Below are 25,592 nucleotides of genomic sequence, written 5' to 3'. Positions count from 1 at the left end.
GGAACAGCAGCACAACTCCACACCAGCGGCAGAACAGTGTGGGGGCCCAAACTGTTGCCAAAGGGGGCATCCCCGGAGTCCAGGGTAGAACATACAAGAGTGATGGGCAGAAAAGGCCCGGTCCCTTTATTGAGGAGGCAGATTGTCCCTCCAGGAAGCGTCTTTGGGCCCTGTCGCCCCTCCCCAGCCCCCAGGCCCCCAAGCTCATCAATCCTCGACCACCCTGCCCCCTGTTGGTCAACCCCCACAATTGTGGTCGGGTCTGGCATCCCTTTGTGCAGCGGTTGGGGAGGGCACGCCTGGCCAGGGAAATAAGCCCCCCCTCTTGAGGCTCTTCAGTCACAACGTTTCCCACAAACACTATCTGGCGAGGTGTCCGGGGAGGTCCTGGCCAGCATCCCCGGCCTCCTCGTCCAGTCCTCCAGGGCCAGCCCCCCACAGCTACTGTAAGGGGTTGGGCATCGGGGGAGGCAGCCATTGCCTGATGGGTATGCTGTGCAGCATGGCACACACCGTGAACAGCTTTCCCACCCGCTCTGGGTGCATTGCTCCATAGCCCCCTGTGTGAACCTCATCTTCAGCTGGCTGAAAGCTCTCTTGATGATGAGGCAGGTTTTCCAATGGGCCCGGTTGTAGTTGGCCCAATCAGAAGGGTCATCGACGGGGTAGGGGGGTCAGCAAATAGGTCCTCAGGGGGTATCCTCAGTCACCTGCAGGGGTATGGGAACAGACACATTAAGCGGCTGGCCCCCACGTGGAGCATGACCCCTTCCACGGCCTCCTGTTTGGTGACATTAATTAGAAAGCAAAATCTTCTGCCCTTATTTCAATATCTTTTTGTCTAATTAACTTTGCTATGCAGGCATTACCAGTGTCAGCAGTTAAGTTTTTGGAAAGTATTAGTTGTCAAAGCAGAGCTGAAAGCCTTGTAGAACCAGCCAAAATCAGCAGAGTTTGAACTGCAACACCACTCTTCTGCCATGTCTTATACATGGTCCTAATATGACTTGCTTTGATAAGAGGCCTAAATATGTACTGTGTCCACTCTAGCGAACGCATCTCTTTAGAGTGCAGCAATTGAATCTTTTCTCTTGCTTCAAATAATTCAACTTGTTTCTAGAGTCTTTTCTGTTGCCTTAAAAACACCAGTAAAGAGATCTCAGAGTTCTTTTTTTGTTCTGTCTCGCCCTCTTTTCACCTCAATTCATTTAGTTCTCAAAAGAACTCTACCTCCTAAAACTAACAGTTTTCCACAGACTTAAACAGTATAATATATTTACTGAAGGAGTTTGCGGAGCCAAGTTACCCTGAGGTTGAGGTTACAAAGGCACAAATGACAGTTGCTAGAGCTGAGCGAAAAATGACTTTGTTAGGGAAGACTCAATCAGTGGTAAATACACTTCATGATGAATTTGGTTGTATTCAGGTATAACGTTAATCCTTGTAACAGAACTTCCAAATGTCCACATTTCTAAATGTTGTATTTGTCCAAAGATAATTCTTTTTGTAGTTATTCCTGGCAAAGGATGTTGGTGATTTCTTTTCCTTCTTCATGTACTAATTTTTGCTTTCCTTTGATAAATAGCACAGAATCATTAGTCTGTAGAATCATGGATTAATATAATAAATTCTGGTGTAACATTTGACACTCACACAGTGACCAGTAGAGTGGCCCAAGTCTGCAGGGTCACTGAAATTAGGTTGAATAATAAGGTTCCATTATGTCCAAATCCTGATCAAGGAATTCTTATAGCTGCACTAATATTTGCCATTTCTGGTATTTATATTAAAAGTAGAAGAGTTGGTTTTTATGCTCTGCTTTTTCTCTACCTTTAAGGAGTCTCAAAGAGGCTTATGATCACCTTCCCCTCCCCACATCAGACACCTTGTGAGGTAGGTGGACTGAGAGAGTTTGGCGAGAACTGTGACTAGCCCTAGGTCACCCAGCAGGCTTCAAGTGTAGGAGTGGGGAAACAAACCCAGTTCACCAGTTTAGAGTCCCCGCTCATGTGGAGGAGTGGGGAATCAAACCCGGTTCACCAGATTAGAGTCCTAACTGCTATACCACGCTGGATCATACTTTTACTGAATTTGCTTGTGGTGGCTCATACATGGTCTTGGACAGTATGGTTACCTATGAAAAAAGGAATGAAAGAACCATCCTCCACTGTGCATATGATCTTTTAATTGAAAACTGATGGCTGTATATGCAAAGTGCCTATATAAATAGGTTCACTTGTGCGATGCCACAATTCCTTTTTTAAAGTGGGCAGTGTAGGTGATATCATCTTGCATAGATATTTACATATGAAATCCCAGGTCTTATTACAAGTTATGCGTGCCTAGGGTTTGCTCCTGCACCCCATCACATGAATAACCTGTGTCTTTGGGCATGTGTGAACCATTATATAAATATCTGTATTCTCAAAATATCTGCACCAAACCATATGTATGTTCTACCATTACAAGACACTGCAGGATTTTACAGTACAACCAAAGGACAAGTTCATGACATTCAACCCATTCATCCTAAGAATCATCAGGTGGTTGGATGGATAGCCACTTGTTCCAAGATTTTTACTATTTTGTGGTTTGTGATCTTGTATTCTTACAGTAGGCTTCAGATGGCAATTTAGACTTTTCTGGGCCTGGATTTCTAACTTGATTTATTGTTATTTAACAATGCTATTTTCCCTAGAACACACAATAGAATTGATTAGTGGTACTAAATATCTTGAGTATTTGACTAACAAGTCAAGTGAGTTATTTTAGTAATTGTTTGGAAATGCAGTTAATCCTTTGAAATTTCCCAGTTTTGAATATCTTCTTGGTGGATGCTTTATTGTTTTCTGGAAACTGATTTATGGAAAACATATAGACATGGTGAAAAAAGCAATGGACCATATGCGGTCCATAACAAAATTATCGGTTCAGACCTAACAGAGCTTGTTTGCTTCTTCAGGGAAAAGTTAAGGCAGCTGGATATGTGTATCTTAAACTCAGCAGTTTGAGGCACTTGACCTTATAAAATAAAAAAGTTGGAAAATGCATTGCTCTATGAATCTCACTGTTCTTACAGCTTTTGTATATTGAGGGTCAATGCAAAACCTCTTGGTGATATATTAGTCACTTCAGGATAGAAAAATGTACTCCTACTCCCATCTTCTTTCCAGTGAAATAGTGCATCATTAGCACACTAAGGCTGTAAAAGTGTTTACAAATGCTTGCAAGAGAGGGATGAGAACTTTCTGTCTTATCTTCTTGTTTAAAACAACCATAGTTAATTCTGGTATTCTGAATATGTGTTTAGTATCTGTCACATATGCAAAACCAACCTGTTACTACGGAACCACAGGCCATTGTTTCAGGATATGTATCAGTTTTCTCTTTTATAATTAATGACGTTGACAAAGCTTGGAGTGAAAGTTTGTAATGATAAACTCAGGGGTCCCAACCTTAAGCCAATTACAGGTTGAACTCGCAATTACATCGTAAAATCTGGCCCCAATTCATAATGGGCTTGCCACTGACCAACCCTTCCCACTGTTCTCCACCACTCTAGTAAGAGGAGAATTGGCAGCAAGAAGGACTAGTTAGAGAAGCCTTGTAGACTTCATCCTTGAGACCTGACATCAGTACATAGGGCCTGGAGACATTGACCACAGTTCTTTTGCACTGCAGCTGTAATGCTATGATAAATATCACATGCTTAGGAGCATCCTTTAAGGGCAAGACCTGCAAAGCCTCCACCATCCCCAGCCAGTTCTTTCTACCAGGAAGGAAACCTTGGGGTAAGGGGAACTTCCCTGGTACACTAACATTCTTAGCCTTCTCAGTTCTCAGCAATTCTGATTTTTTTTTAAAAAAAGAGGGGGGGATAAAACCAACCCAGAGTTTATTTGAGTTCTCCAAAAGTTCAGAAAAGTCAGCTGTTTACAGGATGAGCCTGGAGGAGAGAAGCTTCTGTCTTAAGTGGAACATTTGTTCTTTTGGATTTTGACATCTTGTTCCACCTCAGTGCTAGTTCTTTATGAGTTTTCTGAGACCTTACCATATTAATCTTTTGGGAATTCTATGCAGAAACAGAGCATGTCATCTGACCAAACACTGCTAATTGAATTGTACAGAAAATTAAGGAACAGAAGTTTTAATGTTCTTTAGATGTTGCTTTTGGGCCCACTTCATGTGGTGCATGTGACATATCTTCCAAGTAATCTGGAAATATATTACCTTTAATATATTCATCATGGAAAAGAAAGGGGGAAATCAGATATACTCAACTAGGAAAAATACAGGAAACTTGTGGGTGAAGACTTGAGGAGAATTTATTGAATTCTTCTTAAAGTGTTATTGCATTATGCTTTTTGAGCAGCTTTTTGCTCATCTCATATGTCCATGTAGTTCAGATGAGATCGAAACAATTGGCCATGTTCTCTTAAACTGCATGACATCCGAAGAGAGCTGATCCAACCTCGATTAAGAAAACTATCTGGTCATTCAGAGGAGTTTTATTTATGTTGGGTATCTCCTTTCAGATAAAGATTTGAAAGATTTGAAACTAAACCTGTTGCAAAATTCTGTTTTATGACAAGGATAAGACACACTATGTCCGTTCTGGCCCACCAGGGACTTCACTTTGTGCTCCATCAGTCGGAATTCTGCTGCAAGCCCCCCACCCTCGGCACAGGCTGGCACCATCCGAACCACACTCACCTGTCCTGCATTGAAGTGCTCAGTGACTGTTAATGATCCATCCACTGCGGAAGCTGCTGCACAGGGCTCTGTTCCTGCAAGAGAATGAGTTCAAAGGCTGCATGGCAATCTACTCAACTTAGAATGGAGCAGCTGTACCCCCTCCACCAAAGTGTCCTGCCCCGGGGGGGGGGAGCCTGGCAACGGAATGGGCTTACAGCTAAGTGTACAGCTGAAAACCTGGGTGCCATCCCATGGGAGCTCTCCTGGAGCACTGTGTACACAAGGGGCCATGGTGACAGGAGGCTGCGGGTCCTGCCGCCTTGTATTACTAAATTGCTGCTGGGCTCGGGTGTGGGAGACGGCATCACCAGGGCGGTTCCTGGCCATGAGCAAGGGGAATGGGGGAGCCGGGTTGGGAACTAGGCTCTTGCTTACCTGTCAGTGCATAGCTGCCCCTTTGGTTCAGGCCTCTGGAGATGGGGTACCTGTTAGGGTTCTGAAATTGGTCAGTCACAGACTATAGACTTTGCTCTCCTCTTTGGGTGTTGGTGCACAGGGCCCTTTCTGTGCTTTCCCCTCCACCAAGGTGCCTCGCTGCTTGCTCTAAGTCAGCACAGCAGGGAGCTGTCAGACAGTCTCGTGCCACACACCCTACCTCATGAGTTGTAGTGTGTCCTAACTGGAGGTTTTGTAGGGCTAGGGGGCTCCACAGTTGGGTTCTGGGGAGAGGGCTTGGCTGCCACAGGGGAGAGAAGTGATTGGTCAGCATTCTGAGCTGCTCCGGGCCTCATGGGCATGACCACAACCATGGGGGGCGGGAGGCACTGGATTTTTCACTTCCATTGAAGCCTAGGGGCTACGCTGTGTTTTTGGGTGGCATAACGTTTTGCTTCTGACAGGGGGTGCTCCCAGGCTGAAAGGGCTCTGGAAGCCAACTAAATGCAGCCATGCTTGCAGGTCCACCCACAACCACGCCAGCCTGTGTCTCTGTTGCACCACCAGGTGGTTGCCGTGGGGCTGCGATGGCTCCCAAAGCGGTGGAGTCAGTGGCTCTGGGGTCTTGTGCCGGCATATCTCTGGGATACGCTGGCATAACAGTCAGTCTGCTTCCTAAGCGCTTTTGGCCTCCTCCCCTTAAGATTGCACTGTTAAAGCAAGTATGAACACAATAGATCTAGGAAGCTTAGAATGTCTGGTAATGAAGGTTTGGAAAATGCTTTTAATTTTTATTGAGTTTGAGAATGTTCTTGAAAACCACTTGAGCAGCACAGTATCATCTTCCTTACTTAAATTAAAAGCAATTACACTGGAGATATTACTGAATTTGAGCAGCCTTTTGCAATAAAGGAACAGTGAACAGGTAGTCTGAGAAGCGGCAGTGTGATTAAATAAATTCATAATCTTAGGAGCCCTTGGAAAATTTATAAGCTTGTTCTGCCACCCACAAGGATGTAATGCCCAAGATATTTTATAGCAAAGAACTAAAATCTTTTTGTATTTGTCTACAAATGTTTCCGTTGATGCAAAAAAGCCAGCTGGGCTCATGGAAAGAAATTCACGTGGGCAGAAACGACTCGATTGCCTTACCCAGTGGAGTTCAGACAGTTCAGTAGATGAGACCTGTGCACTTTTCAAACCAAACAAGATTACACAAGGTACTCTACAGTACAGAAAGGTTACTACAGACATAATTGCCTAATAAAAAGTAGCAAATGACTCTGAGAAGAAGATGGTGTGACACAGCATGGTGGCTGTTCATTAACAGAAGATGAGGCGAAAAGTCTGCATATCCGGAAAATACAAGGGAACTATAGAGGTGGACGAGAAAGATGAGACAACACTTATTTGATAAAAGATTTCCCCTTCATTTGTTAGATGGTTCTTTACATGTTTATGATTTCTAAACAAATGTAATCTTCCTCTCCATTGCCTTATTTTAAGTTTAATGTTATGCACTGGGGGGCTTGGGTATATGATGTGCTTCTGTGGCATTTATCCCAGAACAGTTGCCATCTGTTCCCATGTACTCTTGTGTGCCTATGGTAAATTATTCTTAGTCACTTCTTAGGGATATACTTAGCAGCCAAACAAAGGTAATTTTAAAATAATGTAAATCCAGCATAATATGAGAAGGCAGTAGTTTCTTTAAATGTAAGGGAACTCTGCAAAGGTACAAAAATGTTAATTAATTAAAATAAAAGGGAAAGAGAGCCATAAAAATGGCTTGATGAGGACTGAAAATGTTCAGACCAGCTGAGTGTCAGTGCTCCTTTGTCCCACGATTATTTGTGGTTCCAGGGCCGTATTTTGCTCTTGGGTACCTCTCCCATGAGAGAACAACATAGCAGTCAAAATGGGCAATAAGGAATATTTGTACCTTTAGCCATATTCTGCATCTGTGTTATGAATTTAAAACTTTAAAAAAAGGTTGAGCAGCACAGCTTGTAGGAAACTGGCTTATGAGGAGAAAAAAATGAGCTGTACATAGTGATTTTGTGTAATTGTAGCTATTGAAGTATTCTGGTCTTTAAAAAAGTACTCAATTCCTTGCCATTTATTAATTAGAGAGTCTGATTATGGCAGAGAAGTTGTGAGCTGTTCTCTAGTGCATGAGTCACTGCAGGCATCACTCGGTGGCAGACAGCTGTTCCCCTGTGTTGAAAAAGAGAGCATGTGGAGTTCGTAATTGCAGCAGGCAGAAAACTAATGAAAATCCTCAAGGACATGAGGTTTGTACAAACCACCAACGATTGCAAAGCAATTTGTATGAATCTTTGTTGGCAATGATAATCCAAGATGATTATTTGGAATGGCTTGTGCACATCCGGCTCTCCAGAAGCAAAATGCTTTGAGGCACATCCATAATTAGTTGCTTTGTATCATGACTGTCTAATGACTTCACCAATATCAACAAGCACCACAGAGGACTGGCAGATTCTAAGTATGGATGAAATTTCACCTGTGCTGTTTTGCAGATCCATTTCAAATCACTTTTCAAGTCAGACTGTTTTGAGTGTGCTTTTTAAAAAATCGTAGGGCTTGTTGGTTTGTTCTGTAACTTCACAGTACAAACAACAATCCCTGTGCTGTATTTGCCAAAGTCTTATTCATGGCTGTGTTATCTATATGAAGCTTCTTGGTTCTTAAAGTTTCGGTAAGGTGCGATTCATCATTGGACTTTATGAAGTTTTTCAGTACAATCTAACGAAGCTACAGTACTAGGTATGATACAAGCTTAAATTTCTTTGTTTGCAGAGGAAAGCTCTGAGTCTATCTGGGCACCAAACTACAATAGTGGCTGTATTGCTGGGACTTCTTAGGAGTCGCAGTAAGATAGTGCGACCCAAGTCAAGTATGCTAGGTCACCACATTGATGGGCAAGCTGCAATCAATTGTATGATGAGCTGTTATCAGCCAAAGGTGTAGAAATCAGAGAGGCAGAGCAAACTATTGCAAATGAAAGAGATAAAGAAGCCTGGAGCCTTTCACAGCTTTCAGCCACAATACTGTGTATATCCATGATAATGTTGCCTTGGACATCGAGAAGACTCTAAGTATTCTATCCTGTCAAGCTTAACCCTGTGTTGTGGGCAATGCTGTATGTTATGGAACAGAATAGTAAAATAGAGCCAAGTTGCTAAAATTCCTGAAAACCAACACAAATATTTCTAATTCATTTCACTGGCAGATCTTCCATATTTTCAAAAGTTATTTCCAAGTTCATATCAAAATGTTTTTTGCCAATGTTGTCTGATGCATACAGACATTTAAGGGAGCAAGATGATAGTTGTGCAACATGCAAAATCAACAAATTTGGCACATGAACATTGCCTTGTAGTCAAGGATTTTGTTGACGTTCAGAAGGTCATTATATATGTTGAAATGTATCAACAGCCATTTTTTAAATTAATGGGGCATGGCCACAGCCCTCCGAAAATGTAAGGTCACATTTCCCATAAAATTATGTTGTTTCTTGTTACCATAGACTGTGATGTACTATATCTTGTTGGGAAGCTCAAAATCACTTTAAAAAGTGCAGAGTGGTAAGCGGCAGTACTGCAGTCCAAGCTCTGCTCACGACCTGAGTTCGATCCCAACGGAAGTTGGTTTCAGGTAGCTGGCTCAAGGTTGACTCAGCCTTCCATCCTTCCGAGGTCAGTAAAATGAGTACCCAGCTTGCTGAGGGTAAAGGGAAGATGACTGGGGAAGGCACTGGCAAACCACCCCGTAAACAAAGACTGCCTAGAAAAAGTCGGGATGTGATGTCACCCCATTGGTCAGGAATGACCCCGTGCTTGCAGAGGGGATCTTTACGTTTACCTTTTAATGTGTCCAGAATTGCAGCAATAACTAGAGGTGTGCACCAATGTCTTTCGTTATTTTTTGGGTTCAGGTTTAAGAGACCCAGAATTTTTTGAAAAAATCTGGAAAAAGCCAAATACTTAATTCAACTTTTCCCCAAAAAATAAAAAAAAATTCAGGTTAATAAACCCGGACTCAAAAAATACTAGGAGTGAGCCCAGCTCTCAGTTTTGCATCCCCCGCAGCCGAACTCCACATGGACTTCAGCTACAGCCAGGAAGAACCGAAGGCTGTGCTCGCTCCCAGCTGAAAGCAAGCACAGTCTTCAGTTTTCCATGTGGAGTTTGGCTGGGGCGGGGAAAAACTGCAGGCTGTGCTCACTCCCAGCTGGGAGCCAGTGCAGTCATCAGTTTTTCATCCCGCTGGGTTTCATACCTTCAAGAGAAATCTTCTTGATACCCTAATCCAGGGTGGCCAGCCCCTGACCCCTGACCCCAATTCCCATTTCCTGCTGTTGCACCAAGGGGGTGCTGGAGAAGGACAATTATTGAAATGGCTGTTGGGCCAATAGCATGATGTCATTTCCAGGAATCACTGGAAAGTTTATGGTAATAACTTAGAGTTTCTGGTAATTCCTAGAGAGGCATGACGTCTCCTGGTTTTCCCTGGAAGTGACCTCACACCATCCCCAATGTATGCCCCCCATGTCTCCCCCGGTCTCCTGCTGATTGTCAGACTGTTCCTGGCAACTGTATCCTAATCTAAGAAGGAATCTGTTTAACGGATCTCAGTTTATATCTTATGGTTCTTTACATACATCTGTTATTTGAGTTTGGAACTGTAATTGTCCATAATGCTCCAGCTAATCTTCAGGTCCATATGTGTCACCACATCACTGTGATTATTTATCACTTTTTTTTTGAAGATACAATATAAAATTATTTTCAATGTATGACATTATTTTTCCTTCCAAGCTGTACATTGGTCAGCATCATAGCTGCAAAGATATCCTTGAAAAATTAGGACACTCTATTTTCAGGATGTACACTTGGTGTAAAAACAAAAAAAACACACACGTAAACTCAGCATTTTTTAGCGTTTAAAGATTAACAGGCTCATCATCTGTCTATCCCACACATTACGAGGTCATGTTATGATTGTGGAGCAAGGAGTCTTTGGGTGGTTTTGTCTGACTTTTGTCTTCATGGGTCTGAGAAAGATTTCAAGTGGACTTTTTATTGTTATTTAGATAACTGATCATTTTAGTCTTTTACTCTCATATTGAACTTTGGGCCTCTTAGGGAATATTTTCCAGGATCCCCCCCTCTCAACACCACTCATTAGTCAAATTGAGTCCCTCAGCAGTTTGATTCCTTTCCAGGCTCATTTTGTCATCCCTATGATATTCACCACAAAGTGTCCTGTGGCAAGACATCCCAACCAGTAATAGCAACAGAAGAAATAAACAATGAGGTGAAGAGGGCGACCCCTGATAGACTGGCGGTGGGAAGCAATCACCGCAGAATAAAAAGCAAAATCAGGATTCAAGGCTGTTGCTGCAGTCTTTTTGGAACACCTATCCTGCCTGACTCCTTACACAATCTTTACAATATTATATATATAGACTAATAGTTCAATTATTTACATGTTGAATATTTCAAATCTGTCTAGTAGGCTTAGAAATCTGAGCATACTGTAGGACCTGCAGTTGGCTGGCCTGAAAATGGGATGACACCTCCTTAGAGGAGGAGGAGGAAGATTCCCCTCCAGAATGTGCCACATTTGAGGTTCTAAAAATCTAAGTGGACGATAGTCTCCACTTTTATTGGGAAATTAGCATTGGAGACTGAGCTTGGTAGCAAGAGGGTTAACTCGGAGATCTTTTAACCTGTATATATGAAGATAAGGCCTGTGGAAAACTCCAAATAAAGAGTCAATTGTTCAAATAAAATGTGGTTTTATTACAAAATAATAATCTCAAGCACCAAAATAAACACACCCACTATTCATACAAAAGCTATTGAAAAATAATAGTGGGGGGTGGGAGAGAAAGACTTAGGGAATGAATGATATTTACCAGTGCTGGAGAGTGATGTCTGGTAAAAGCACAGTAGAGGGAGAAACAGCCAGTGTTTCTCGAGGTAAAGAAGGCAAGGAACTCTGCGTACAAGTAGGGGGGTTATTTGAGGATCCAAGGCTCACACACACAATGAATAGCTAAATGAATGGAATTGGTACCCCAAAATGGGTCCTGAGGCGGTATGAGGTAACTGGCAGGTAAGCCAGGGACAAAAAGATGATTGCTTTTCCAGGGTCCAGACAAAAGAGAAGGAGAGGTTTGATGCATCTTCAGGAAGCACATGAATATCTGAACAGTTCTCTAGGATATTGCTTGATTGCTATGATCATTGCAGGTATGAATCTTTGATGAGATTTCAGGGCAACAGAATGCTTGAGGCCTTCTTCTGAATACTGAGTGATTGCCAGGATGGGTGTAGATAGTGTAACTAATTGTCTTCTTGGGGCGCTGATTGAATCACCTTAAGATGAAACAATGGAGATTAGTCAGCCCCATTGTTCAGCCAGGCACTCCCCGGGCCAAGGGAAAATGCACAGCTGCCAACTCTTTCCTGCCTTTGACAAGCATCCAAGATGGATTCCAATTTCTCTGAGAGGTATCCATTTTGTGTGGAGCTGTGCCTTGCTCTTAAGTTAGTCTCGGGCCCCTGTGCCTGTAATGGCAACCCGTTAAATGGAGGAGGGGTCCGGCTGCTCCCAAGCCTCACCCTCCCCAGGCTCCCTCCTAATCTCCAAGAATTTCCTAGCCTGGAGTTGGTAACCCTTAAATCCTGGGTCTTACCTTCCACTGTTTGAATTAAGACACAAGGACAACATCACATCTAGTTTGGACCTTAGATTTAGCACTACCCGGTCACTTCATCCATCTTGAGAGGGGTTTTTGTCATGCTTCCCGTAAGTGTCTGCTTAAAATAAAATGAAATGCAGCAAAACACTGAATATGCAGGGAAACACATCTCTAGTCCTGGTAGTTGAAACATTGATCTAATGTTAAAATTACTATCCCCCTCCCTCTCCTCTAGTTCCTCTGGTTTAATATCCTGTGTTGTTGTTCGTGACACAGGTAGTAGTAGAGGTTATCTTGACAGCATCACTTCTTTAGCATATCTTCTGCCATTAATTGCCTGTTGAATGGCATCTGGTGTTTGAATTACAAATGTAGCAGAGTGGCACAGCATATTGATGCAAGATGGTGCTTGTGGTGGTTCTACTAGGCTTTCCCTCAAATTACCATAATATTAGACTGCTACCCAACCCAAGTCTCTCAGTGTTTAAAGGGACAGCTTAACACTGCAGAGGGTTCTCACTCTTGAAAAGAAGAAAATACCCCTTTGGAAAAGATAAGCCAATGATATGGAAATGAATTGTTCCAAAGACACCCTATTAAAAAAATTCCCAAATCTTCCATTTACTGATGTGAATGAGAACTGAAAATTCACTTTGATAGCAAATATTCTTTGGATATCTGAGTATTTGACAAACATCTGATATTCTGCATCTTTCACCCCATTTTTTTAACCATTGTAGTCTACATTTAACAGTACCTTTGGATGGGGCTCACTCCCAGGAAAGTGTTCTTACAGTTGCACTGTAAATGTAGCAAACTAGCAATCAATATTTCATTGTATTTGACAGCCAATACACAATAGAAGTCACTGGCTGACAGCTAACCCAGGGATAAAACTCAAATATCTGGTCACTTATGTGATATTTATGATATTATTTGACTGTAGGCTTTGTGTTTATAAGCAGCTGGGCACAAGTGGTGGAGGTAATGATATTTAGAGCTGCTATGAATGCCTAACTTTTCTATTTGTAAAGATGTTAAAATCCACTATGTTTTGTTCATAGTGAGAATGAAGGTCACATATTGCAATTCTGTATTGAATTGCATTATTACTATCAGAAACCAATAACAAATAATAACAGTTTTGCTGTAGTATCAATGTACTGCTGTTCTAAAGTCAGGAATATTAGTTGGGGTTGAGATAGGACTACTATAGAAGCATCTTTCTTCTGTTGCCATAATTTGAAAAAAAAATTCATCTGCCCTCCAGATACTGTCCATATGGCTTGTACATTTGTCTGCTCTAAAATTTTAATTTGGGACATATATCTTCATGTTAAACCACGAGACCTTGTTGTTTTTTTTTAAAAAAAATTATTTATTTATTTTAAAACAGTTCTGACTGGCAACACATATTTATTTATTTATTTATTTGGACAGGTTTTTATCCCATGCTTCAGTCAGATGGCTCCCAAAGGAGCTTATGACAATAAAACAATCAAATTAAATTGCAATAAAACAACAATTAAAATCACATTTAAAATCCATCAGTCAGAATAATTATGTGCAACAGGAATGCTGATCTATGGATTTCAGAATCAAAGAGGAGCAACCCCAAGTGATTGTTAATAAATTCATTGTTGCTGACATAGCCTACTAAGATTTTGCAAATGAAAATCAGCTGGCCAAACCTACTTTCCCTGTTAGACTGTTCCCTAAGGAGGACGCCTTTGAAAATAAGGCCCTGGTTTTTGTAATGAACTACCAAGCTTCTGATGGCAAAGAAAACCCAACAGGACTTCTGCCAATGTCCTTGGGGCACATTTAGGAAGAGATGCTTTTCAGATGAGATGCTGTTAGATTCGAGTCCAGGAGCACCTTAGAGACTAGCGAGAGTTTCAGAGTATAAGATTTTGAGAGTGAAAGCTCCCTTTGTCAGGCCCGAGTGGTAGAAAAGAACAGAGTTGATGAGATGCTGTCAACCTAGAGAGTTGAGAAATCCATGGGTTATAACCAGCACTTTGAGTTGAACCTGGAAACTACTGGGCTGCCAGTATCTCTGATTGGTACCTTTTAGCAACCTTGCCACTGCATTTAGAACCAGGTGCAGTTTTAAGTGCTTTTCAGAGGCACTATTCCAGTCTTGATGTTATCGTTATGATGATAAAGCCCCTATTCCCAAGAGAGCATCAACTGGTATGTCAAACAACATTTGAAAAAAGCATTCCCAGCCAAGGAAGCTACTGGATCATCAAGCAGTAGAGCTAGGTGCAGGAGCACCCCCAGCTGTGAACTTGATATTTCCAGGAATGATAGCCCCATCCAGAACAGGTATATTCCCTACTCCTAATTCAATAGGATCACCCACCTTTAACATAAGTCTTACCTGGATTGACCCTTACACAATTCATTACTGGCTCTAGACACTGCTTCAGAAACTCCACTTTCTCACTGAGATCTGAGGAGGAAAATCTTTCCATGACCTCCTCCAGAATTTTTGATATTGAGCAGTAACGGAAGAAAAATAGGGCCTTGCAGCCCTGCAGCTCTCATGGGGTAGAGCAGAAGTGTCATACTTCAGTCTTCTGGAAACTTCCTGAGAGACTCCCCGCAAAGCAGTGGTCCCCTGTTCACACTGTGTCAGCAATTCTGAACCTCTCACTAACCAGAGGGCTCCCATTTTGATTTTTAAAATTTTGCACACCTCCTGGCCACATTTCAGACAGCCCCCTTCCAAAGTATGCAGCAAACTATGTGAATCCTATGGAAGCCTCTGTCCTCAAAACAATACAGTGGGAACCACATCCTCTATACTTCAAAAGCATGTTGTGTTGCTTACACAGTCAGGGTACATTGGGTTGCTGATACTATAAAGCCACAACTTCACCCAAGTTCTCAGTCTCACTCCTAGATTGAAAGAGAATTTGTGCCACAGACAGCAAGAAACTTCCTTAATTGGTTAATAACTTCTAAACAGGAATGGGAAAGGATTTGGGGGAAAAACTTTCACATCTGTTCATAGAAACAGCACCTGAATTTGTAGTGTGCAAGTGAATTCCACAACACAGTGTGTCTCCTGTCCAACTCTATGGTGAAAACTGTTGCATTGGAAAACAGTGTGAAACCCAGTTCAAGGTTATACCAGAAATAATGATGATGACTGGATTAGGACTGTACCTCCTTGGTTCCACTCAGCCAATTGCTAGGTCTGAGCTATTAGAATCCTGCAGCCAATCAATGCATTTACTGGCTAGGGCTCTGGGGTGATCTGAAAGTTGAATGACTGAGTGGTAGAGGTTTCATGAGTTCCTGTCTTTTGAAAGAGGGGAAACTGATTCTGACCCCTTCCAAACTCCTAGAAACAGAGGGGGGCTAGCTAGATAGGTGTGAGTGGTGGGGCGTTGCCATCTGCCCTTACAAATAACATGCAGACCCCTGGGGTCTCCGGAACCTTAGGAGTAACAGTTTCAGATATCCTGCACTAGGCATACTTCTCCTGGCAAAGGCTATCAACCAGTTCATCCAGGGCAGTTTCTGTCCCAACATCTGGTCTAAATGCAGATTGAAATGAGTCTCAGTAATCAGTTTTACCCAAGAGAACGTGGAATTGAACCACCCCTCCATGCCCATAAGGGTTTGGTTGGTTTTGAAATGAGATTAAGGGCCCTCTTCATCAAATAAAATTGAAACTACCTGGAAATATGAGAGGAAGGAAAGAGAAAGAAAAGCTAATCAACTTTAATGTTTCATGCCATATATGCAAGTATTTAAGTGCTAATAATTATAGTCATCCATCACATTTTTATATAATTCTGAGCTTGTCATGGGTTTTCATGTTGAAATGTTTATGTAGTTTTCAACACAATCGCTGAAGGCATCTGATTGTTAGCAGGCCAAGATTAAAGTGTTCCCATGAAGTGCCAATGTGGTAATGGCTTTTTAAGAAATAAATTTCTAGAGACATACCAATGGGCAATTCAGTAAACTGAATGTACTTCTAAGGTTCTATAAAAGAACAGTGAAATGAAGCATTCTTTAAACAAAAGCAGTTGCCTTCAGGACACTAATAAACGTGAAGTGATCTTGAGAACCTATCCTTAAATGACTGAGTGTTTCCATGTATTACACGACAACAATTGAAAAACAAGTTCTAACTAAATTGAATTTCGTCTGGATTAGGACTTCTGTCTGCAGAGCAGGACTTCCTTGCCTCCCCCCCTCCCATTGCAGCCCAAAATGCCCCCTGTAGAAGAAGCATTTTGGGGAGTGTTTGGGGCTGCATTGGTAAGGGGGAAGCAAGGAAGTCATGGTCCATTGACATAGTCAGTTGCTCCTCGAAAAGTGTGATCTGGCCACGTTATCCATGCTTTGGTCACATCCAGGTTAAATTGCTATAATGTGGGGCTGCCTTTGAAAACTGTTCAAATGTTTCAGCAGTCAGGTTATTGTCAGGGTCTACATACAAGGATTGTATCACACCTGTGTTGAAGAATCTATACAAGGTGCCCATTTATTTCCGGGCATGACTCAGAGTGCTTGCTGGTTCTTACCTATAATGCCCTAAATGGCTTGGCCCTGGAGTACTTAAAGTGCCGCCTCCTCCCATATTGTCCAGCCGGTAATTTGAAATCTTCCTCTCAAGCCCTGTGCCCCCACCTTCAGAGACGGGGCTTTTTGGTAGTGGTACCTTGCCTTTGGAATGCTATCCCTCTCACTGCAAATCATAATATGTTGCTATGTCAGTTCTCTTGCCTCCAAACCAGGGCTCCAAACCACATTTAGTCCTGAGTTTTGGGGATCAAGAGTAAACCATCACTTGTGATTCATATGTAACACCTAACTGTGTTTGCTGTGAAAGTGGAAATGATTGATGAGTGACCCAGAGGGAGATAGAAGGAGGAGGAGTAACAAGGCCCAGGCTTCTTCCTGTGTGTGAGCCTTGGTCTTGCGACTGAAGAGAAGTGACCACGGTTAAGAGCAGTGACCAGTGTGAGGAACTTTAATATTACATAAGAAGCATGAATACTACTGTACTGTGAGATGCTGTTACCTAGACAGCAAAAAGGTGTGTTGTTCCCTGCAAAGTATGATATGTTATTATGGTATCCATGCCAGGTGAGTCGGAGAAGTATGAGAACTTTGTACAGTTCAGAGGGTAGCACGTTTGATCTCATGGTATTCTTATTCTGGTTTCTAGTATATAACAATTTCTGTCTTTTCTCTCCCTCTCCTTATCCCATTTGCAGCTGGTATCCAACATCCTCATCTTTACCTGCACAAACATTGTAGGAGTGTGTACACACTATCCAGCCGAGGTGTCCCAAAGACAGGCATTTCAGGAGACCAGGGAGTGCATCCAAGCTCGGCTACATTCTCAGAGAGAAAACCAGCAGCAGGTAAAACAACAGCAACAACAGCATAATAATAATACACGCAAGAGTATTGTAATTTGTTTTTACTTGAAAACTGTAGATGGATTATTCTTCTTAGCTTTCAGCGTGGCAAGATGAAGCTTTCCTATCAACTGGGACTGGGTTATCCACATTGAAATTTGATGCCAACATATGGGAGCTACTAGAGCAGGGATCCCCAACCTTTTGGAGCCTATGGGCACATTTGGTGGGTGCAGCAACAAAATGGCTGCCGCAAAATGGCTGCCACAGGAGGTGGAGCCACCCACAAAATGCCACAGCTTAATTTCAGTAACACAGTATAGATCCTTGTGCTGTGGTGGCGGCGGCTGCCAAAGCAACATCTGCACAGCCAATCAAATCTCTAATATTCAATAAGAAGCCTTGCTGGGCGAAAGCTCTATCTGGGCCCACCCACTTCCTAAAAACACTTGGCGAGCCCCAGAAAAGGTGTTGGTTGGCACCATGGCACCCACAGCCACCACGTTGGGGACTCCTGCACTAGCAGGTTCTCAAGACATGGGCCGTCCTGCCGCCACTGAACCAGTCTGTAGTTCAAATGTCTATGAGACCTCTCTGTGTCCAGGGCTGATCTCTCTGGGCTGATCTCTCTGTGTCCAGGCAAAGCCCAAGCCTGACTTGAAAGCTTTAACAGCCCTACTAATTCAGGGGGAACCAGCAGGTTGCCTGGATGGGTGGAATCACTCTGGAACTGGCAGCACGTCAAAGCAAGAATGGCTTTGGGGTCTTGAGTTTGGCACAAGCAACTTGCAAAACACTTTGAAATAACTCTTCCCATTGTGAATATCAAATGCTGACTATTTTCACATTACAGAGGTGCATGTTTCAGCCTTCCTGTACCTGCAGCCTATCATCAATACATCAAATTCTCAATGAGGCCCCATCTGCGGATACTTAAATCTGGAGACTAGAGCCATGGACAGCCTAGAGAAAAAGCCTGAGAAAAGCCTGAGAAAAGGCCAAGAAAAATCTGAAATCTTAAAAAATAAAAAAATAAAAAGAGGGCGGGGGTTCAAACAGCAACCTGTAGCTTTAAGAAACAAATGCCATGTGACCTCAATGGCTGTTGTTACACAGCCATAGCCGTATTGAGAGCATTCAGGCTTTTGTTTCTGTCAGTAAAAGGCAGGGGGAGTGGGCAGGGCCCTTTACAGGACTGTTTTGGCCTATGAGGGAGGACTGTTTGAGGCCAGGTCCAGTGGCAACCACCAGGCGACTTGCTACCACCTCACTTGCATGACTCGCCCAGGCCTACCTACTGGCCACTGTTCAACAGTAACTGCCCCACAGAAGCCAGTGTGATGGTTCTAGATCAATCATGGAAAGAAGGCCGGTGGGCTTACCTGAGTGGCAAATTAAATGTTTCTGGGTGGTGATTGTCTTTCTGCTGGCCTTTCTGCTCAGATTTATGATACGTTTGCTATTTTATGGCCTGAATATAAGCCCAATAGATCTCGTGAGGAACAGACATGCACCACCAGACAACTGAATCCATGAGCAACCAAATGGCTGAAGCACCAGATACCTCCAATTTACAGGAAAATAGCCAAGATGTACTGATCCAAAGCAACTTTGATATATAAAATGTATGCTCAAAGCTGTTCTTGTCCAGCCTCTTCATTGGTCTGCATGACTTTTTTCTATACTGATCCAAAGCAACTTTGATAATAAAATGTATGCTCAAAAAAAAGAAAGAAAGAAGAAGAAGAAGCCAGTGTGATGTAGTTGTTAGAGTTTCAGTCTTGGATCTGGGAGACTCAGGTTCAAATCCCCACTCTGCCATGGAAGCTTTCTGGGTGATCTTGGGCCAGTCATACACTCTGAGCCGAACCTACCTCACAGGATTGTTCCAAAGATAAAATGGAGAAGAATAATGTAAGCTGCTTTGAATCTCCATTGAGGAGAAAGGTGGGGTATAAATGAAATAAATAAATATAGCTGAAGAGTTCCCAGCTCTGACTTGGGAAATTTCTGAAGATTTGGGGGTGGAAGCTGGGGAGGGCAGAGTTTGGGGAGGTACTTCAGAGGGGTAATACCATAGAAGCTGCCCTCCAAAGCAGACATTTTCTCCCGTGAAACTTAACTCTGTTGTCTCAAGATCTGTTGTAATTCTGGAAATCTCCAAGCCCCACCAGGAGGCTGGCAACTGTAGAGGGGAGTCAGATGAAAGGTAGGATGGTGAGTTGGAAGGAGAGAAGGAAGCAGGGAAAGGTAAGGATAGGAGGGTTGTCAGGAGAAGGAAAAGAGGAAATAGTGTGGAGAGAGGGATACAAGGGGAAATGAGGTGCCCCCCACCCTCATGTCCTTGCAGGTTCCTTACCATGGAGCTGGGCCTGGTCCAGTAGCCAGCACTGCACAACTCAACCAGACTTTTCCCAGGGAGGGGCTGCCTGGGGAAGAAAGGTAGGAAAAACTGAAGATGTCAGGGGAGACAAAGGTTGGCTGGTGAGGGGGAAGAAGAGAAGGAAGTATGAAAAGTGAAGAGGCTGTGGGGGCTTTAATGGAAGGGAAAGACAAAATAGTAGGGGAGGGTAATCCTGCATGTCTTTGTGGACCCCCTGCTTGTCCACATCTAATGTGAATAGTTGCGCTGAACACTGCATTGGTCAGGAAACACCTGGAGTGTTGGGTGCAGTTCTGGAGGTCTCAATTCAAAAACTATGTGGACAGAATCAAGCAGGTGCAGAGGAAAGCCACAAGGATGATCAGGGGCCTGGAGACCAAGCCCTATGAGGAAAGGCTAAGGGAGTTGGGAATGTTTAGTCTGGAGAAGAGGAGGTTTGGGGGGGGCATGATTGCTCTCTTAAAGTATTTGAAGGGCTGTCACTTAGAGGAGGGCAAGGAGCTGCTCCTGTTGGCAGCAGAGGATAGGACTTGCAATGATGGGTTTACATTGAGGGCAGAAAGGTACTGGCTGGATATTAGGAAAAGATTTTTTAGGGTAAGAATTGTTCGACAGTGGAATCAGCTACCCAGGGAGGTGGTGAGCTCTCTCCCCCTCCTCACTGGCAGTCTTTAAGCAGAGGCTGGACAAGTACTTTTCAGGGATGCTCTAGGCTGATCCTGCATTGAGGAGGGGGTTGGACTAGATGGCCAACTCTATGATTCTATGAATAGGGAACGTAATTTAGAATAATCTCTTATTATCAGTGGAGTTTCAAATCTGCCATCTTGAGCTGTTTTGGCTGTGGTACACCCAATCAAGGGTGAGTTATTTTGTTTGTTTTTCATTTTTACAACACCCTGAGCCAAACGTGTCTGTTTATTTATTTAATATATTACTATACTGCTTTTGTTAATCATTCAAAACTACTCCTAGCCATGAAAATGCATATACAATAAATAATTAAAACATCACCCTATACTAAAGGAGCCAATATAAAACCAAATTCAGCCAATCTCCTTTTCTAAAAAGTTCCTTCAGTTTTCCTAAACTGTGAAGGGGATGGAATGGCTCTCACATTATTTGGCGGTGTATTACGCAGTGCTGGAGCTGCCACAGAAAACCTTCTTGCCTGACTTGAGGCTGACTTGAGGCTCTTAGACAGTGAGTTGCATGCAGATCTTGGTGAGAAGACTATCGAGCCACCCAGTCTCATTTGGGAAAAGATGGTCCTTCAAATAAGTGGGTGTTCTGTTGTAAAGAGCTTCAAAGATCAAGACCAGCCCTTGGAATTGGACCTGGCAACAAATTGGTGACCAGAGCAGTTGACCCAATATTGCCATAATAAGGTCTGACCATGTCCTGTCAACTAATGTGCTCCTGCATTCTGAACCAACTGTAGTTTCTGAGTCATCTGAAAAGGCAACCCCACACAGAGGAAATTGCAGCAGGGACTGATTGGCCTTTGTTCTGGGTGACTACCTCTCCTAATCTACTCCTGCCTCCACCTGAGAAACAAACCGTACAATGAAACTGCTGCTGGTCATAGGTAGAGACAGGTGACATGGGGCCCAGTCTTGCCACCATCCTCCTGATGGCCCATCCTTGCCTGACTGGGCCCATCAGCGATCACACCTGATTGTGCTGGCAGAGGTGATTGCCAATGGGGCCGGTCAGTCAAGGACGAACTGAGGGATGCAGCCTTGCCTGACTCTCCTCATTCAGGTGAGTGTGTGGGGCCCTTTCCAAGGTCCATTTGAACTGCCTGGTCTCCCCTTGCATTGTAGTAATCTAATTTCATGATTTCAGCAGCGTGGGTCAGTATGATCAGCTGTATCTAAAAGGAGGTGGTTTTCAAGCCAGATGTAACTGGGAGAAGGCACTGCTAGACACAACATGGACTTGTTTCCCCATCTGCGGTATTGGGTCCAAGTGTTCCCCCTGGCTCCTCACAGAATCCACTAATGGTAACAACACCTCATCTAAAGTTGGTAACAAAATTCCTTTGCTGACACAGGCCTTTCCAACCAGTATCACTTCCATTTTGTTATTTTGCAATCGTGTTATGTTTGGTTCCATACTGGTGAAGGGCCTCATATGGGATGTCCAAAAGGTCCTCTATAAAATATGTATTCTCAAACAAAATGGGAAAGTGTGAAAAATCAGGCATGTAGATGTATTTTTAAACACTAGTCCTAGAATCGTGTGTGTGTGTAAAGTGCCGTCAAGTCACAGCCGACTTATGGCGACCCCTTTGGGGGTTTTCATGGCAAGAGACTAACAGAGGTGGTTTGCCAGTGCCTTCCTCTGCACAGCAACCCTGGACTTCCTTGGTGGTCTCCCATCCAAATACTAACCAGGGCTGCCCTGCTTAGCTTCTGAGATCTGACGAGATCAGGCTAGCCTGGGCCATCCAGGTCAGGGCCCTAGAATCATACATGTGAGTTTTTAAAGGCAATCATTAAATGTAGCACTCCCCTAATATTAGCTGAGTGAGAACTGTCATTGTTCTCAAATTAGAGTCAACTGGTAATGAGTGACATTGAAAGACAATTAGAGGGTGCATATGGATACCATTTAAAGTGGTTGGCAAGTAGTACCCCTACCCCTTAACATAACCTTGAAAACAGCAAGCAAATTCTAAAAGTGAAATATTCTCTATTCTAAACATGGAGGGAATATTTAAAGAAATTATTCTCACTTTCCTTCTTATCTTCTGTTTCCTGAAAAAATCACTATTATCCATGTGCTTAAAGACAGGATGATTTAAAACACTGGAAGAATTTTAATAACCAGAATACTGCTCAAGAATTTTTTTTACAGTTCTGTGTGCAGGTATCACCAGATCCTGCCCTTTCTCAGCCATGATTTTAATTTAATCTCTAGTGTTCTAAATATGAATTAATGAGCTGTAGGAAAAGGTTATAGGACTCCAGTTACACTAGACTGTGACAGTGTCTTGGGGGAATTACTTTTGCATCTATGCTGTACAGTAAAAATCATGGAAGAAGGGGAAGCTTGTGCCTCCAAAAATAGAGGTGCCACAAGTCTCACCCATTCTTGCATCAGCTCCACCCAACTCCTATCTGCTCCATTCCAGCTTTGCCCATGGAAGCCTCTCTTACTGTGCGTGTAAAATGCTGTCAAGTCACAGACAATTTACAGTGACCCTATAGGGTTTTCAAGGCAAGAGACAACCAGAGGTGGTTTGCCATTGCCTGCCTCTGTGTAGTGCCCTTGGTCTCCCATCCAAGTACTAACTAGGGCTGACCCTGCTTAGCTTCCAAGATTTCCTGAGATCAGGCTTGCCTGGGCCATTCAGGTGAGGGCCCTCTCCTAGTAGTCATGATTTAAATGGAACCTCTGAATACTAGTTGCTAGGAACAAGCAGCAGAGGAACACGGTTGCTCCAGTTATGTTTTGTAACCTTTCTGAGATCTCTCATTAACCATGCTGGCATCATCTTATACTTTTGTACTCTTGATACAGGAGCCCCGTGGTGCAGAGTGGTAAGCTGCAGTACTGCAGTCCAAGCTCTGCTCACGACCTGAGTTCGATCCTGACGGAAGTTGGTTTCAGGTAGCCGGCTCAAAGTTGACTCAGCCTTCCATCCATCCGAGGTCGGTCAAATGAGTACCCAGCTAGCTGGGGGTAAAGGGAAGATGACTGGGGAAGGCACTGGCAAACCACCCCATAAACAAAGTCTGCCTAGTAAACTTCGGGATGTGACATCACCCCATGGGTCAGGAATGACCCAGTGCTTGCACAGGGGACATTTACCTTTATTCTTGACATACGTTGAACCTGGGCTTTAATTATTGTCGTTTTAAATAACTTCCAAGAGATTTCCTCCTATATGCTTCCCCTTTCAACTTCTTTTGACTACTCCTACCATTTGTAGATGTTTCTTTTTTTAAATCAAAGGTGACCACATTGGACTTTTGGATCAACTTTCCAGTTACATATATATGCTGAGATGATATGGTATAGTTACTGTTCCCTACTGGCTTAAAAACCCTTAGATCTCACACTATAGCCCATTTGAAAATTTTTATTTTTGTTCTCCAACCACATGTGATGGCAGTATGTACCACTGCAGTTTTCTAAATATGCATGGTTACCATTTTTTGTGAATAGGAAAGGAATAAGGATTAGGAATAGGTATTCCAGCTTTGTTGTATATGAAGAGAACACTGGATTTTTGAGAATATACATTTTGACACATTGCCCTATTAATGTAAAATGGAAACATTGGAATGATCATGGGTGACATGTATTCTCATTACACATAGGAAACACCAAAACCGAATGCCTGAAAGGGCTCAGATCCTGAGCAGCACTCAGAATTACATCTACTGTGTCTCTAGTTTGCTCTATGACTACCAGTGCAATCCTATGCAGACTGTAGTCTAAGAGCCAAACTAGATGTTATGGTAGGCATGGGTCCAACCCACTGTGGCACAGCAGCAACATGCAATCTTGTTTCCTCCTCCGGCACCTCTTCAAATGGCAAAGCAGCAGGGTGGAGGGCTGCTTTAGCCCTTGAAACAAAATCGTATAGTGCCACCACACCACAGCACCTTTAAAATGGCTAAATTCTCCTAATAAATTGGTGCTGGTAGTCACAGGTTGGACCTGTGGCCATTGTGACTTCTAGTTTAACTCTAAGCACATTGAGTTTTGCAACTTATTGCAAACTGGATGGAGCCTGATTGAATTCTAGTGTAAGTCTTGGTTATGTGTGTGGCATCATGAAATTGCAAAGAACAATGTGACACTATGCTTCCATTCTGTGTTGCCAGCCTCTGTCAGAACAACTACATTTGGGATGTTAGCTAATTGCAGTTAAATTGAAACTACAGAAGGCGATTGCGATATCATCTGATGTTTAATTATGGAGTGGAATAAGATCCTGGGAAATATCTTTCGTTCTGTTTATGTACCTCAGAGCTAATGGCTTCTTTTTCCTCACGTGAGATGCAAAGAGATGTGCATTTGTGTTATTAAATAGATAGCAGGTATTTTAATTAATTAATCTGTCTCATACCACAGGAGCGCCTCCTGCTCTCTGTACTTCCTCGTCATGTTGCCATGGAGATGAAAGCCGACATTAATGCCAAAAAAGAAGATATGATGTTTCATAAAATTTACATCCAGAAGCATGACAATGTCAGGTAAGTGTAGATCATAGGAGTGGGATGCACCCATGACACAGTCCATTGTATTTTTGTTAAAAAACAACAACAACAGAAAAAAGACATAAGTGGAATATTATGACCAAAATGTTTTGTTTTCCTTTTGCCCTGCACTGTTTATGCCTCAAAATGGGATGTAATGCCTCAAAATGGGATGTAAGCACTGGTGCAGTTGTGTGTCAGATGTCTAATTCCATCCACCACAATGGGTAAGCCTCATGGTATGGTCCTGTAAGGAGTTGGTGGTGGAATCCGCCATCACGTCACAGCCAAATTATAGCGAGCCTGTAGGGTTTTCAAGGCAAGAGACATTCAGAGGTGGTTTGACATTGCTTGCCTCTGCATAGCGACCCTGGACTCCCTTGGTTGTCTCTCATCCAAATACTAACCAGGGCCAACCTTGCTTAGCTTCTGAGATCTAATCAAAGAGGGCGAGCCTGGGCCATTCAGGTCAGGGATGTACAGAATTACTCCACTCTAAACCCATGGAAATCAAAGACTGGTGTAACTCTGCATGAGATTGCACTGTAAATAAGCTTTCTGACAAGGGTGGACCTATCCCTTAAAAAAGGAGGTATAAACATTCTATGAGTGCAATCCTGAAGGGGTGGGGCTGCACCACCTCTTCAGAGGTTTCTCAGTCGCTGTGGAGAGAGAAAAAAAGACATTTAAAAAATAAAATAATGAAGAAATGGGGAAATGCCCCATAGCACTAAGCG

General features: G+C 43.0%; 1 protein-coding gene across 1 annotated transcript in view; it reads left to right on the top strand.

Moving 5' to 3' along the window:
- The window catches only part of ADCY5 (adenylate cyclase 5), a 288,285-nt gene that overhangs the window by 148,433 nt on the left and 114,260 nt on the right, over window positions 1–25,592 (top strand). Inside the window, exons 2-3 of the mRNA XM_056861373.1 lie at window positions 17,110–17,259; window positions 24,731–24,852. Coding sequence (XP_056717351.1) covers window positions 17,110–17,259; window positions 24,731–24,852 — 272 coding nt within the window. The remainder of the gene's footprint in view (window positions 1–17,109; window positions 17,260–24,730; window positions 24,853–25,592) is intronic.

Source organism: Euleptes europaea, chromosome 15 (assembly GCF_029931775.1).
Source record: "Euleptes europaea isolate rEulEur1 chromosome 15, rEulEur1.hap1, whole genome shotgun sequence".
NCBI lineage: Eukaryota > Metazoa > Chordata > Lepidosauria > Squamata > Sphaerodactylidae > Euleptes > Euleptes europaea.
The sequence above is the reverse complement of the archived record's forward strand: the minus strand, read 5'-3'. Positions and strand labels throughout refer to the sequence as shown.